General features: G+C 37.6%; 2 protein-coding genes across 4 annotated transcripts in view; one reads left to right on the top strand and one right to left on the bottom strand.

Moving 5' to 3' along the window:
• Positions 1–583: 583 nt before the first annotated feature.
• On the bottom strand, positions 584–2,615 carry tmem126a (transmembrane protein 126A). The gene is made up of 5 exons (XM_079600667.1): positions 2,305–2,615; positions 1,638–1,756; positions 1,363–1,556; positions 1,000–1,114; positions 584–915 (listed from the first exon to the last, which is right to left on the bottom strand). Exons 2-5 carry the CDS (start codon positions 1,748–1,750, stop codon positions 717–719), a joined length of 621 nt encoding a protein of 206 aa, XP_079456793.1. The 5' UTR covers positions 1,751–1,756; positions 2,305–2,615; the 3' UTR covers positions 584–716.
• A 981-nt stretch (positions 2,616–3,596) lies between these two features.
• dlg2 (discs, large homolog 2) overlaps positions 3,597–17,057 on the top strand; it is a gene marked incomplete at its 5' end in the record, with an annotated part of 218,398 nt that continues 204,937 nt past the window's right edge. For 2 of the 3 annotated variants that reach the window (XM_079600651.1, XM_079600644.1), the window contains 2 exons: positions 3,597–3,894; positions 7,846–7,977. In XM_079600651.1, coding sequence (XP_079456777.1) covers positions 3,876–3,894; positions 7,846–7,977 — 151 coding nt within the window. The remainder of the gene's footprint in view (positions 3,895–7,845; positions 7,978–17,057) is intronic. The other variant, XM_079600652.1, reaches the window with a different exon arrangement.

The raw sequence follows: 17,057 nt of genomic DNA, 5'->3' as shown, positions 1-17,057 counted from the left end.
TTTTCTTTCGGTTTGCATTTCAGAACTCTGGTTGATCGTTGCTGTAGGGCAGGGTTTCTTAAACTCGGTCCTGCACAGTTTAGTTCCAACACTGATCAAATACACCTGAACAAGCTAATGTAAAATGTCTTCAGGTTCACTAGAAACTCAAAGCTAGGTGCGTTTAATCAGGGTTGGAGCTAAACTGCAGGACAGTGGCCCTCCAGGACCGAGTTTGAGAAACCCTGCTGTAGGGGATTGGAAATTAGCGCACATTGAAAGGTCTCTTTGTGGCAGTAAATGTGTGTTGTACATATGCATAAGCTTGTTTGTCAGTGCGTTGTTTTTATTATTAGTTGCTAAAAGAACCTGGTTATTGATCCGAATGCTTTCAATTTTATCTCTTGTAAGTTGTACATTGGCAAAAGGCATTTGTTTACACCACTTTTTATCCACTTTATATTTTTTGTTACATCAACAACAAATGGTTAAGTAAAGCTTTAGGTAATGTTTTCTGGTAAAATTACATCCAGGCAATTACATTCAAAGAAATTATATAAAATCTCCAATAAAAAAAAATACAAAGGTATACTCATGGACAGAATCTAGTGATCTGTTATGTTTATTTTTGTTGGAAAAGGCATCAAAAACAAATCTGGTAAGAACAGGTCATTTTACTGGATGAGCATGTTTCATTTTTAACAACGATTTATAAAGTAAAATATTAACAGTAACTGCTAACCATTAAGCTCTTCACTGTCAGAATCTGATATTTTCAACATTTTTAGGTAGATATCAAAGTGCTTTGAGCTCAAGTAGGTTCCAAACACACCCTGCAGCAGTAGAACAACATACATCTTCCGTAGAACGGGTTTGCTTAGGTTCATCCAGAAGCGGATCATGTTGCCCTTCTCTGGCATTGGAGCACTGTTATACCTGCAAGACAATTGGAGATCAGTTACATAACTTGCTGTATTCTATTTCTAAGAAAAGAAATCTGCAATAACAATGAGAACAAACCTGGCTGCAAGACCAGCATTAACAGGCAAGGCCAACAAAATAGGATATATGCCACCACCAACCACACCCACCAAAGCCCCTCTTATCAGGGTACAGCTTGGGCAGTTCAGGTCACCTAGAAATACAAAATAGTCACTCAATGCAAAGCAATCAGAATAACTCCGAGCTTTCACGTCACTGGTGTAGGGTCGTCACCAAAGGTAAGTAACAATAAGTACATACCAAACAAAGCAAATGAAAAGTTACTTCAGCCTATATATATATATATATATATATATATATATATATATATATATAAACGAGCAGAAACAATCTCCAATCTTGTTAAAATTTTTGTAATTAACGGGTCAAAGTTGAAAATACCTGACATAAGGGGGCTTGTGACGGTTGCAGTGTACAGTGCTGCAGTTGTCAGGAAGGGAAGAACAGCCATGGGAAGGCTGGAAGTAAATCGTCCTTGGGTGACATTGAGTAGACGTCTGTAGAAGCTGTTGGCTATCAAACCAGAAAACCCAGCGTTGCCAGCCAAATATATGGGGCCATAAGAAAACAGTTTCCTGTTGGGATTAAAACAGTAAAGTTTGATTAACTAACTGCAGTGATAAAGTAAGTTGTGACATGTTGTACATAAAGCTTACCTGTCGATATCAGGGAGCCTTTCAAACCTCTTATTCAGCATTTCAATAATCAATGCCCTGGATGTTGTCTGGCCATGGCCTGTGTCTTTCACAAGCATAGCGTTGTCTGTCATGTTGATCTAAAGAGACATATAATATCAACAAATGGACTTTCAGCAGACAGACAACCCTCTTAACTACATACCGAAAATGTTGATATTTCACTGTTGTGTGCTGAAGGCTGTCACCAAGTTTCATCAATGTTTCAGCTGACATCATGATTCTGTTTATAGATTGATTTATTACTAGGGAAATATTTGTTTATATTTGGTAACTAAATCAATATACTACATATAGATACTTTCTATTCGTCTGTTTGCGTTGAAAACATGAATTACATTTATATTAATCCGACCTTTACATAATTTCAGACACGTGTTTGTAAACTGAACTTCCTGATATGGCGTTTTAAAAATGCAGCGTTTACGGCAAGAGACGCGTCAATCACGGTCAAACCAATAGTAACGTTAACTCATTCAACCCAGACCCGTTGATTCAACCTAATGACTGCTGCTTTGTTGATGTATGGCTGAAGAATGTCAAACCCAGTCGTATCATCTGACTGTTCATTTACAACTTCGTTTGCACATGGTCAACACCGCATTTATGCATTGTAGGATTTACTTACCCACGAATGAGCTTTTAAATAATCGCTAAACTGTTTCCATCCCCTGTTCAACGGTCACGGTCCTCAGCGCCAGCAGGGCGCGGCCATGTCTAACCACATGTTTCAGTCAACTTTCACCCCGAGATCCAGGAACAATCCGACCATTCCTATTGGTCCGTTCGTGCGCCAACTGAAAGAATGTACGAACGCCATTGGAGGATGCGCCCTGTCAATCCCCGCGGGTCAACCCTCTCGTTGCTAAGGCGAAACTGGTGATGATGCTGCTGCTGCTGGTGATACTGCACCCACCATAGAGAGAGTCTGCAAAACAGCTTTGGCAAAAGATGCCGTGAAGATCCACAGAAAAAATAACGGGAAAGGAAGTGAAGTTGTTCTTAACTGCATATCGGGACGTTTGACGAGGAGCTTTCGGATATATTTGCTCAGATTGGCTTAATTACCGAGGCAATTGTGGAGCCATGCGTTATCGGAAAGCTGGATGAAACTTGCAGGTGTTTTCCGACAGGCGTCGCACTGACAGGCTGCTGTTTCATGGGGGAAATATCCTGCCTTTTTTAGTTAAATATGTTTTCTGTCTCTACCTTTAGATCAGAATTGTATACACCAGTTTGCCTGTAGCTATGCTATGGTGATTGTTTTGCTTGGGTCTTGAAGCTGAATTAAGAGACGTGAAACTGGATTGCGCTGATCAAGGAGCAATAATAATACATTTTCAATTATTTTCTGATCAGATTATAACATAAGACATAAAACACATTGACTTCATTCAATCACAATGTAGGCATATATAACAAGTTGTTCTTGAAGAACTGTTTACAAGCATGCATCAATAAACTTACACGGGGATATGAGATAGACGTGAAGTCATGCTTATGTGTTCGTCAAACTGTTGCTAGATCTCCATATTTGTAGTCTTATTATTTAAAATAATGCTTGATCAGCATATAGCCAACTGACTGAGTCTTATCAAAGTCAAGTCATGTGCTGGGGAGTCTTTCTAATTTAATGTCTATGGCCCTTTGGGGCAAAAACTAGCGGTTAGATTTAGTTTAGTTATTCACTGCGCTTTTAATATTCGTCAGGACTGTATGGGTTAAATCAATGGGTTGTTTTATGGACAGTGTGATTGAATTATGTGTATGTAGGCTAGTAAAACACCGAAGGCATTTAAGGAGTCGATGGTTGTGCGAATGTTTCTGGGGAATAATTCTCAATAGCCTACCGAGAACACATTCAGACACTGGAGAGCAGTTTTGACATTTCTAATGGACTCATCCACGCCAAGGTGCACTCGATCACTATCCACTCTTACTATCGGATTATGGATTTATTTCTTACGAGCGAGTCATGCGCTCAGCATGTGTTGTTTTCTTCTGCAAGATGTTTCGGCGCGTGCCCCTCTCTTTAACTTGACAATTCTATGAGCTTTTCTATCTACATTAACGAACAGAGCAGGAACTTGCTGCTTTAGCAAGTGACTTTTCTCCAAGACACTGACAGCAGATGAGGGAGAAACGTCTGTGTTGCTGTTTCCATGCGTGACAATCCCACAAGGACATAAAGGAGTAATTATGCCCTTAAGAAAACGAGGTGAGAAGTAAACACTACGTAGCACTGCGAAACATGTTTAAACGACTGTAGTTGACATGTGTGGACTTTTTTTTTTTGTAAATCGTCAACAAATTTTATATTCTTGTGATCAGGACATAATGTGCAATTTCTCTTATTCATTTCTTTTCACTTTTTTCACAATTTTTCACAAAACTCGAGTAAGGACAACATTATTTTAAATGGTCACGAATTGTTACAAATAAAATGTTAAAAGTAGCTACAAATAGGCTATTCCATGTCTCTCAATAGGTCATACAAGCTGCATAATAATTGTCAGAATTTGCAAAATGTTGAAATAGCCTACAGTATGACAAACGCATGTAAAGTTTGCACAAGTAGCCTATTTCACGCCAGCTTGGGTAATGCAAAATGTCAAAACTTGATTAGGTGAAAGTTTTAGTTGCTGAAGCAGACAAAGATGCTCATGTTAGCAGGACTGTTGTGGCTGTGTCTTTGAATATCCTTTTATTTCATTTAGACTTCTTTACCTCCTAAGCCTTAAATATGCAGTAGGGACTTCAAACTGTGTAATTATATATGTAGGTCTCCTAATAGTGTAATTATACTCTGCTGTAAGTTTGTAGTCTGTAAAAATAGACACAAGTATGGCCAACTCGCCAATGACCTCGGATGCTCTTAGTCTAGATGTTGGTTTGCATTTATATTTCAGACTAGTATGCAGCTGTTTTTAGTTAGGCTACTCTTTAAGTGACATGCATGCCTACAAGACAAGTCTTTTTTTATGCATACGATATATATTTTTTTAACTTTATAGAGCTGGATGTATAATTCAGAAACCCTTGTTATTAGCGACACTGGTGGTCGTTAAGTGAATTGCAGCCAGCAACTTATTGCTCGTGCTCGCACTCGAGGAGTCTCGTGCACACGACACGTAACGTACAAGAGTGAACGTGACAAGGCCCCGCGGCGAAGTTCTATTTCGTTCTTTGCTTAGAAGCAAAAAAGATTTTGGAAATACGTTTGCTTTGCAGCGATATACATTTAACGAATATCCTGACGCCATCTCAGCAGAGCAACGTTTAAATGAATATGTAAAGTTAAAAATTGCGCTGCGCTTTCCCCTCTTCAGTAACAAAACAAACACAAAAAGGAGTAAGAACGCGTCTAATCGCACCAGCTCTGCATTTCACCGGCATCATGTCGACAGATGAGGTAACAATTTACAGTGTTATGATAGTTTTTTGTTTTTTTTGTTTGTTATGATAGTTTATCTGAGAACGTATATCTAAGAGACTTAAGTAACGTTATATAGTTTTAATTAATTATTTTTCTTTGCATGACACATTGACATTGCAGTAGCTATAATGGCTCTTTCGGCAGTATTCTTAACATTAAAGCATAATGTCATGTGTTATTGAACGGAATCGATGCTCTCGGGAGCGCAGATAAACGACATATAATTTTCCCGGCTAAAACGTCCCTAGTCCTTCACTTAAAAAAACAGTCTACACAGGCTTTCATAGACAACCTAGGATGTTGGGGAAGGTTTTTTTTTTTTTTTTAAAGTTTAGTTACAAGCTGTTCAGACATAATAAAATAAGCGATTAAAACAGATAGTCCCCTATAGCCTACTACTAGTAACTTATCGTTAGCAAGAAAGAACAACTAAAGGGCTTTTCATGCAAACCTAAATGATTAATCCAGATTCATAGGGTTTATGTAGTGTTAATTAACATTGAAAAGTTGAGACACTATTTTATGTTACCGGTTGACTGATGCTACTTCACACTGTAGCTAAATAATTATATTTTGTTGTTAGCTAACTTAATGCTTTGCATTTGCTTGAGGTGAGCAGTCACATAAAGTCTGTTAAAGGTTTATGTTGCTCTTTCCAGATTTTCCAAATCGTGTTGCTTCTGAAGGCTCTTTCTCGACGTGGTACTCATTGCAGAGTCAAATAACGTCCAGCTCCACCTCTCTGGATGTCTAATGGGGTGGAAGGATAGACTTATGGGTAGGGTTAGGGTGTGGTTGGATATTCTAGCTTCACCCATGATTAGGCCCAAATTATATTCGCTCCTCCTTGCTGGACATCTAGCGAGGAGAGAAACAACCTCCACCCTGTCCCTATTGGGCTGCACGATTAAAGGTGCTCTAAGCGATGTCACTAATTTTTTAGGCTGGTCACATAGTACAGCAATTATCTCCTCACTATCCGCTAACACACTGAACAGCCCAGTGTGGCCTGTACTCTGTAGACAGCCCAGGCTTCACAAACGGCAACAAAAACAAACTGGGCCAACCTGCACCACAAAACATAACAAACATATTATCCAGCCAATAACCAACAAGAATGATTTGGCGGTGGGGGTTGGGGGGTTAGTGCGCATGCACATGAAGGGGGGTGTGGGGACTGGAGGAGAGAGAAGCATGAAGAGGGAAGTTAGCTAGAGGAGAGATGTTCTAGACAACAACAACGACTAACGTTAGAATAATATTCTCTTGAATTTTTATATGGTTGACACATGACCAAAAGAGACAAAATTTACATCGGAAAAGTTCATGACTGTTTAAGGAAGCACGGAAGTGAGGGGGAGGGAGGGTTGAGCTAGCCTCCGTTTTGTTTGACAATGTTTGACAACATGAAGTGACGTCACTTAGACATCGCTTAGAGCACCTTTGATCGCAATTTACATGAAATCGCACTTAAAACGATTTGGCTTATCGCGATTATGAAATCTCAAAGGCTGCGATTATTATTGTTTTTATGCGCAGCTTGTCATTGTTGTACGGCTGTGTGACTGTGACTGTAACTAGTTCTGCACGATTAATCATATCGCAATCGCGATGTCACGCCTATGCGATTATATGACGCAAAATGCTGCGATTTTATATTAAATAAACAAATTAGGGCTGTTAACGCAATTAACACAGTATCTGTTAATTTTTGTCATCTTTTGCTTGTTACATGATCCCGCTCTTATTCATGCAAATGCTTTTAAACCATTCGTGCGTGACAAGACAAAAAAGAGTGCACTTTCTGTGAATGTCCTGACTGACACACAGAAAGACTCACGCTAGTATCGTGCGTGCGCACAAGACCGAAATAAGTTCTCTTTCGCGCTTGAACGAACAATAACACTCACAATTATGCCAAAATGTCTTTTTGTCGAGTATCTTCATAACATAACGTACAATTGAAAAAGCAACACGCGTCAAACATCTGATCAAGCATGAGAAGCATTTATGAACCTCTTGTCCAACAAAAAGCAACATTTAATAACATGCTTTTACTCCAAACTCACTTCATAACAACAGTTGAGCATCCTTCTGTGAGATGATGTTGCTTCTTACACAGAATAAGGCAGGTGTGTGTTTATTAGTCATGTTTAATCAAAGCTTTTCAATCTTCTGTTTATTCAGGAACAGTGATAGTATGTTGCCTGATGGGGATTTTCTGGAATGATGTGTGTTATCGTACTTCTGCGGCTGGGCATATTTGGCGTGTCTGTGTGAGAGCGCCCTCTGCTGTTCAGACAGAGCAGCATTCACTACCGATCAGCCGTACTACACTGACAAGCTGCGCATAAAATAATCGCAACCTTTGCCAAATCGCGTGCGGTTTTATTGCGATTAATCGTGCAGCCCTAGTCCCTAGTGTCTGTTTGTCTGTAAGTGACTGAGTCATGCTCAGTCACGCTGATGATCTGTGGCAGATGTGTATCAGGGTCTCTTGCCTGTCATTAAAACCAACGCTAATCTGTGTTCACAACCCATTTTATTTTGTAAATTGACTTCTTGAGAGAAACATGCATTGATGAATCAGTCATAATTTGACTAGGAATGTGCATTAAGTATAGAGGGTCAGATTTGATTTCATGCCATTCCTTTTATGTGTTATGTGTAAAAAAAAAAAAAAAAAAAAATTCAGGCCAGTAGCATAACATTTTATTTTATTCTGTCTTGCAGACACAGCCAGGGCAATACGCCTCATGGAGGACTACTGCTCCAAACTGAAGAAACCAGAGGAACAACAGCTCAAAACTGCCATCTTAAAAGTCACGGGCATTTTCAAAAGCAGTCTTTTCCAGGCTCTCATAGGTAAGCTTATTTTCAGAACTTTTTTTGGTGAAATTTTATATTTTATAGCAAAATAGGTAAATGAAAAGACAAGATTCACTTGATTGGTTGAGAGGCATTCCCTACATTTTTAGGATATTTACTTGAATTTATTAATGTCTAGAGTGTTCTAATGTTTATTGTTGTTCTTGTTGAAAGTGCTTCTAATTATGCTCCTATTATCGAATATTACCTTTTATGCAGTGTGTAATAGAGCTGTTTGTTATTGTAAAATGTCTGCAAAGTTTTAAACAACGAAGCACGTCTCCAAACTGGGCTCCAAATTGCGACCAAATGGTCACAATGTACAACACGTGCTTTTTCCTACAGGTGTGACTAAATGCTGTTAGAGGTCACACTGGTGCGACCAACACATTGCCCAACTGACAAGAGCTGCCTTTTATGTTGCATATGAGAAACATCAAATGGCAAACGAAACGAAAGTGGAATGAAACCACGCTACTCTTGAGTTTAAACAGCTTCAGTAAAGGGCTGATCTCGAGCAGACAACACCATTGCTACATAGACAAAAACCAGTGGTGTCATTCGTATCATTGTGTATCAAGCGTGAGGAAGCCTCCGGAGCTGAAATTCAGATAATGGTTTGTCGTGTTCTACTCAGAGCATAGTAGACTTGTGCTAATGAGGGGTAAAGAGAGACTAGCCTAAATCTTCTAACTAACCGGTTTCAAACTGTTCGGCAAATTAGATGATTTACAATGTTGCTATATTTTTAGAACATGATGGTGTTTTTTAATACAAAATTAGGAACCTTTAAAATAGTTTGAGTTTTAAGGTCAATGTTTTCTTTTCTATTATTTGTTCCATTAAGATTGCATGTGCTTTGTCTGCTGATGTGACATTTGCTCATAGTTCATTCTTAAGCAGTGGGCACATTCTGCCGCTTTAGGGCTTTTTTCCTGAAATAAAGTTATTTTTAACCTTGCTGATGTGGCAGGAGATGCTTCCCTGTGCCTCTGGTATTTTAAACGTGTTCCTCATAAGCCCCAAATCTCCACACGCTTTTGTCTTTTGTGTACAGAGAATCAGATTGGTTTTGAATCTTGATTGGTTTAACTCATCTATTCATACTCGACGTCAAATAAAGCTTAAGGACAAATGCTCTCGTGTGCTTTTAGTATGCATTAGTGAGCTCTAGAGATTGGTGGTTTTGACTTTCATGATTTCCTCTTAGCATGTTATTAAATGTTTAGACACTTCGTTAGCTGAATATAGAATGTACAATTGATGATTCTGTCTAATCATAATTTCTGTAATGAGATGGACCACTGTGCTGTCACAGTCTGTTAACATTTTCACCAGGATGTCGATCTTTATTCTGGTCTAAAGCAAAGGTTCATTCAATCAATTAGCAAAGAAACTCAGAGAGCAGCCTGTCTTTTCTAATCAGTTTTAGCCTTTGCTCCCCCTTTTGAGAAATGTAACATTATTAAGTATTTCTTATTCCTTTAAACAAAAAGCCAAGCTTTGTTTATATAGTTGCCTTGTTCTATTGAGTTTCATGAATGTATGAATCATTCATGCTTTGTCAAAATATAAAAAAATCACAGCTTTTGCTTTAAATGGAAGTTGGTAGAAATACGATGATGCAAATTTTATTTTTGCATTTTCCTTATCTTTTTTAGCGAAATGTGTCTTGTCATGACATTTGAATCGGGCCCTATGCTTGCTATGACTTAAACTCTAGTTTTTAATACTCCAAAAAGCCTTTAATGAGTTTGATGAGAATTAGTCAATGCAGAAAAATTGCATTATTAAAAAACAATGTGTTTATATGCAATATGCTAAATCATAGATGTGTGTATAATTGCTTGAGCGATGGTATTATGATTTGGGGGCAGGGATTTAAATATCACATCTATTTCCTTTTTACAACCTGTAATATCTGTAAATCCTTTCTTCTCTGACCTTTTATCTCAACCTTTTGATTGTCATCTATTCTCGGCAGATTGCTTTCTATTAATTGGAAAAAGTTGATGTGATCCTAACAGGCCTTCATGTACTTTGCTGCCCTCTTGAAATCTTTCACATATGACGGCACACATTTACAACTGTTTAATTAGGGGCCAAGCCCGAAAGGGGCTATGGCACTTACTGAAATTGTTAGTTGTCTTTATTCTTCTTCTTCCTGAATGTGAGTCTATGGCAGTTAATGAACCGTAAGTATGAAAATGATGAAAATTGGCGTGCTTGTAGTAATGTTGGTAATGATTGTCTGACCAACTTTGGGGTCTCTAGGACCAACTCTATAGCATCACCACCAGTTCAAAAATTCACATTTGAAACGGTTATTACTTTTTAACCCTTTGATCTAGAAAAATCAAACTTGGTACATCTGATTCCTCTCATCATGCTGATCACATTCAACATCATGAAGACTCCTTCCATTACAGTAGTGGCCATTTTGGTACAGTACAGTATTCAGTGTTTTTGTAACTTCTTCAAATTTTGTCCAATTCTTATGAAAATTGGCTCAGATGATCTTTAAACCGAGCTGCACAGAAATGACCGAACAGATTTTGTATGATGTCTCAAACTGAACAAATTTGTTTAGATGCTGTATCTCGGCCAAACCTTTAATCAAAACTAAAATTGGTATGCTTCATAAGAACCATAATCTGGGGGTCCATGCCAAATTTGGGCAGCGCCATCTACAGGTCATGCGATCTGATTTTTTTTTGCTAATAACTTTTAAACAGTTTGTCAGAAAATCATGATCTTGGTGTTTATGTCATGCATCATGTGTCTATGGCCTTGTGTCATGCCGAATCCGAGGATATGGATTTTGCCAGGATCGAACGAACCATTGGGCCGCCATTTTGAAACATTTCATAAATTGCAACATCTTTTAAACGATTTGACATATCGGCACAACATTCTATAGGTATCATCATCAGCATGTCCTGAAGGTACCTGAGAAGTTTGAACACCACGCCACCTAGTGTTCCAGAGATATCATGTGTTTTTTTGCAAAAACGTTTATAACTTTTCAAAACATAGTTCAAAATTTAATTTCTTTATGTCATCATGTTCCTTGGTCTATGCTGATTCTGACAGTATCTCACTTGTCATTTTCCAGCAATGTGACTGTCCGCCATATTGAAGCAAATTAAAAAAAGTTTTTTTGCTACTCCTTCAAATTTTTTGCCACTCCTCCTTCAAAATTTAGTTGCATCTTTGATACTTACAAATGTAAAAACAAACAAATGTAAACAATCGTGAAGATCTCTAAAACTTTTCCCCTTTTTATTGATTTCCAATAAAATGCCATTAAAGGTTGAGGTCACTTCCTGAAATAGCTGTAATCATATTAGAAGGCATTAGTATGAGTGTAATCTGGAGGGTGTGCCATCATGCCAGAGAAATGCAACCTCTTAACCACTTAACCTATTCTCCCATTCACCAGGAAACACACACCCTTCTGACAGTCATTTACACCTGACAGCATAGGTTGTTGAACATATTGTTGTGGTATCGTAGCTTGGCCATCCCCAATGAAATATGTAAACACATTTTCTGCTCAAATTCTTAGGGAAATTGACTTAAATATGGTGAAAAGTGTTAAATGGAATACTACAGACTTGAATGCATGGCAACATTTAAAGGAATAGTCAACAAAAAAATAATTTTGTCATCATTTACTTAGTCTCATGTCATTCCAAAACTGTATGTGCGCAACACAAAAGACATCCTGAAGAACAAGGAGAATCAAACAACATTGGAGCACATTGACTTCCAATGTAGACAAATAAAAAACAAAAACTCAAAAAATAATTTGTCATACATCTTTTGAAGGAAATTAGTGAATAAATGATGACCCAGTTTAATAAATATACGCAAGGGGTACAGGATGTGTAAAGGCCCATTCACACCAAGGACGATATCTATAACGATAAAGATATAGTTCTAAGAATAGTTGTAAATTTAAAAGAATAGCAGAGTCCACACCACAGCAATAACGATAACAGCACAGAGAAACAATATCGTTGGAATCACTTTCACAAAGATTTTTTGCAACTGATGAAGGATAAAACAGCCAAACAGAATCCACTCTGTTTTAAAGAGCTCAAGCATTTTATGAATGCTTAGAATAAACAGAACAATATTATGCTCTGGTGTGGATGCTAATAGAGTTATCATTCTTTTGTGTGAACGGGCCTTAAACGTTGTATCAGCGTCAGCGATTGTGGGTGACGTCACTTCTGTTTGTGTTTGAAGCGAGATCCCAAACAAACCAAGTTAGCTCGCCCCTCCCTCCCGTTTCGTGCATCTTGAAAAAAAAAAAGATCATGCATGCGCATTTCTTAGCTAGAGCTACCCAAGTTTAGTCGAGCTTCGCTCATATTATTTCAAGACGGATATCTTCACACACAGTTCACATCCAAACAAGTCAGCACTACCAGCTACTCACCTGTCCAGAAGAAACAGTGCAACCTCGGCGTCCGATTTAAAAAAAAAAAAAAAAGTTTTTTTTTTTTTTTACTTCAATTTCTTTCCACCGTTCAAAAGCCTTCCCGATAACTATACGTGTCTTGGAATAAACACGATGGTATTCCCTCGCCCTAATCCTCCTCCTCCTCTCGGGGATTGACTCAGCCATGTTCAATTTCTCTTGTTGATAGACGCTGGCTTCTTCTTCAGCTCCGACTTCGAGTGCCGTGCAGCCGTCACTGTGCACGAGCGCAAAAACTCACAACACCCAGCCCCTGTCGGTGATTGGTTGGAACACTGTTTATTTTGGTTTTGAGTGGTTGGTGAAACCAATTGTTTTTGTGTGCTAATCTCAGAGCCTAGGCTGCCTTCAGAGACGCGTTTTTTTTTTTGACAGCTTGCTTATGGGGCGGGCAGCTAGCAGATCATTAGGAAAGATTAGATGAATGTGATCATTTATGTTTGGGACTGAAATCGCTGATACAACCTTTAAGGCTTTGCGAACTTTGTGAAAATCTGTGCTGCATGTGGTTGCGCAGGTTCACTTTAGACGTTTATTTAAAAAAAAAATATTTATAAGAAATAAAAATGTTAAATCCTAAAATGTACCTTGAGATTTTGTTGATTTGGAAGTTGGAACCCTGAAGTTCTTAAGATTTTGATTTACAGCACATTATTAGTATGGTAGTTATACTAGTTTTTAAGCCAAAAATGGAATGGCTGTGTTAATGACAGTAGGCCATATGTGTACAATATTTTAATGTTTGAATCAAAAGTTCTCTGGAATGGCTCTGTCTTTTTTTTTTTTTTGAGTCTGAGATTTCCTGGCTTAATATTCTCCATCACAGCTGCTCATTGGAATCCTTTAGATACTGAGCCGCTGCGGCCTAATCGGGAAACCAACCACAGTCTGCCAATTTGTTCCATAGAGATTTTTAATGGGCCCTATTTGTCACTGTCATCTGAACAAGGTTGGACGCTGCCCTCTTAATAGAAGAGCCATGACGGCGCACTCCTGTTTCACAGAGACCGTCCCACGAGAAGCTTTTTTTTTTTGCTCCTGCTGCTAAACTGTAATCAGATCTGTTACTCTTGCAGGAGGGGAGTTCCTGATACCAGGGGACGGATGGCGAATTGCGGTCTCTATTTGGACCAAGCTTCATGGCTAGAACAATACGAGTTCCAGAACACTCGTCAAACAATTAGTCTGGCTTTATATATACTCACTCACTCACTCACTCGCTCACACTCTCTCTTTCATCTGGTCCTGTTTATTTCCCTAAACAAGTGGATGTGAGTGTATGTGCCTCACATGGGGGTGGAAGCCATGCCTCAAATTGGAGGGTTCTGGGTGAGGACTTTTGTCAGAGACTGTTGGCTTGATTTACAGGTCAGTGTTGGGTAATCTCGTTCGTCAGTGATTGTCAGGTATGACCCAGATCTGAGATCAGTGGCTTATAGTGCAGTTTGGGACTACATTTGTGGAGAAACACATTTTGAGAGTTGTGAAGAAAGTGCCTGATTGTCTCGAGTGATTATATAAATTAGTTTACTTGTTTTCTTGCAGGTTGTATAAGCTATATTAATCAGATCATAGATCACAGGTATTGGTGTAAAGCTCTTCCAGATAATAACACTAACAGGACCAGTGGGTCTCATAATCTCATTTTAATGTTACAGAGATTACTGTCTTCCTCTTGTTACAGGTTGTGTATGCAATGAGGCTGTTAAGATAACATGTTCCTGAGCGTAGTTAAAATGTTAATGTTGCAGTTCTATTTGAAAAATATTTTGAGCATACTAATTTTCAAGTTAGGCGAGATGATATGAATATTCCTAAACATGTGTTTGACCAATCATGCAAATATTGCAAACGGACATTCTTGACTGTGGAACTTGGCATAAAAATATCATTTTTGCATCGTTACACCAATACAAATAATATATTTATATTCAAATTTAGAGGGTAAATTAACATTGATTTTTATTATTTATTCAGAACAGAACATTTGGAGAAAGACATGTTGTCCATTTTAATTAGTATATGTTATTCAATATTTATTTATTATATTATCATTTTTACAAGCTTTAAAGAATGCTTCCCCCCAAAATGAAAATGTCACCAATATTAACCCTTACTGTATGTTATTCCTGTATGTTTTCTTCTTCTTCTGTGGAACACAGATTTTGAGTTTTTAAAGATTTTGAGTCTTTACTCGGCCCACACAAAGAAAGTTCAGAGTGACCATATCTGTCAAGCTTTGAAAATGATGAACACATTTTAAGTTGTGAGTAAATGACAGAAAACCTTTTTTGTTTTATGCTACTCATTTAAAAACTATTCTATTAAAGTACTTTTAAGACTTTAAATCTTGTTGTTTTTATAAATAGGCAACCTATACATGTTTATGTGATTATAATTTGAGTTTATTATAAGCTTGTGTTTACAGAAATGTGATGCCCATGCATTTGGTTGAGTACCAGTCTTGGCACCGCCTTGTAAACAGTTGGCTGGAAATGATTAGATGCCCTCGAGGACAATGGAGTTCAGGAAGAAATAATTGCTGGTCTAAAGAAGCAAATGTAATGTGAATTATACCAATTTTTCATAATTTCCTTATACCAAGACTTTAGCTCCAGAGTTCAACCACAGAAACTGTTGAGTCCACCTCAGTTTCTCTGTGCTTATGGCAGCGGGGATTCAATCCTCTTCATTTACAGAGAATAATGTTGCCATCTTGTGGAACTTTGTGGATATATTGTTTGAAATCAGACAGGGCTGCGTTTCTCAAAAGCATTGCGAGCTAAGTTTATCGTAGAGACCATTTATGGCAACGATGCTTTTGGAAAACGCAGCCCTATTTGATTCGATTTGATCTGTTTTTTTTTTTCATAGAATAAATGATTCATTAGCTTCAATGATGAAAGATTTGAGATTTTAAATCAGTTATTAGTTTATAGTTATAATTATTAGTTAATAATAACAACAACAACAATAATAATGTTTTATTGACACATTTTGGTAGTATTTACAGACATTTTTAAACAAGTTTAAGGGACAATATTTTTGTTTATTGTCAATTATCAAAAAATCTGGTTTAAAACCGTATCTCAAATAAGAATGTTTATGATAAAATATGACAGCAAAAGATTAAAATAAGCCCAAAGCTTGTCACTAAACTTGACAGCATTTGAAATGAACAACAACAAAATGCGTAGTATTTACAGTGTCTTTTCTAATGCTTTAAATGGCAATTAACTGGTCAAATTGTATTTATACAAATACAGGCATTTATTGTAAAAAATAATTTATTCTCAATCTGTTGTCATAACTCAGTGTTTCCAACAGAGGGAGCTCTTTAGTTCTGTCTGGTCAAAGAATATAGGGCTTGACAGCACCAATGAGTCATATATTTATATTTAAGGAGATGTCATGCCATCTGAATACATATATTCCATACTGTAATTTTTGTAAAACATCAATGTAGTTTTAAAACCCAACAAGCCACTTTTCCGTATCAGGGTCATCGTGTCTATTATGAATCCACTTCTTTGTAATGTGTAATTGAAGGAACTTTCAAACACAATGCTTTCTGATATCAATTGGTGAGTGTGTTTTAAAAGAACATATACTGAATTAAACTTTTCTCCTTGACTTTGAAATGGCCCTTTTAAACAAGTGTTGGTTTAGGATGTAATTATGAAGGACAGGAAGTGTAAGGCAACTCTGTAAGTCAGATGTACTGTACACCTGTCATAGTCTTTTGAGATAAATATCATGAGAGATGTGCAGTCTCTGCCTGTGTCCATGGTAACGCAGGCCTTCAGCAGAAAGGGTACTGGTGTCACAGTGTGCAGTCTGCAGTTCCTCAAACAGAAAAACTTGTTTCCAGAAGACGAATGAGTACAGGTAGTGATGTAATTCAGCATAAATTTAGCTAAATTTAGCAGAGCACCAGCGCTACAGCAAATGAGACCAGTTCAGAATATCCATAACTGCTTATGGCAGTATATTGTGTCTGATGGTGTTCCATCAGCTGTTATGAAGCTTTTGTCATGTTCCACTTTCAGATTTGGTGTTCAAGGATTTTCACAGTGAGGGAGGGTAAAACTTTTACTACATTTTAGATTTATCAGTAAGTGCATAAAAAGATTTGCATCCATTTTGTATACCGTAATTGTATAATTTGAGTTCTTTGTCCGAACCGGACATGTTTTGCACACTCTAATGACACAAACCCAGAGCTTTAGCAGTTATGAAGCCGTTATAACATCTTAAGGCCCACACCAAGAATGTTAACTTTGAAGATAACTATAATGATACTCAATAGCGTCCACAACAGCACACTATTTTATGTTAAACACACAGTGCAGTTTTGTCCTCTGCCATTTTAAAGGCTTGATCTCTGAAAGCAGAATGGATTCTGATTGGCTCAATATTTGATCATTTATCAGTAGGATTTTTTTTTTTTAAAGTAACTGCCGTTATCGCTACAGTTGTGGTGTGGACTCTGCTATTCTTAATATCTAGATTTTTTAATTTTTTATCGAACTAAATCTTTATCGTTCTAGTTATCCTTGTTGTGAACGGGCCTTAACACTGGACAGAT

This window comes from Phoxinus phoxinus (assembly GCF_949152265.1).
Source record: "Phoxinus phoxinus genome assembly, chromosome: 23".
In the NCBI taxonomy this organism is placed as follows: Eukaryota; Metazoa; Chordata; class Actinopteri; order Cypriniformes; family Leuciscidae; genus Phoxinus; species Phoxinus phoxinus.
Note: the sequence above shows the minus strand (reverse complement) of the source record. Positions and strands in the feature narration are given on the sequence as shown.

Bases quoted from the DNA above. Each gene is read 5' to 3' on its own strand.
- tmem126a (XM_079600667.1), bottom strand. From the start codon at position 1,750: ATGACAGACAACGCTATGCTTGTGAAAGACACAGGCCATGGCCAGACA. The intron at 1,115-1,362 runs GTATTTTCAACT...TTGTATTTCTAG, and splicing joins CACAAGCCCCCTTATGTCAG to GTGACCTGAACTGCCCAAGC. The intron at 916-999 runs GTTTGTTCTCAT...ATTGTCTTGCAG, and splicing joins AATGCTGGTCTTGCAGCCAG to GTATAACAGTGCTCCAATGC.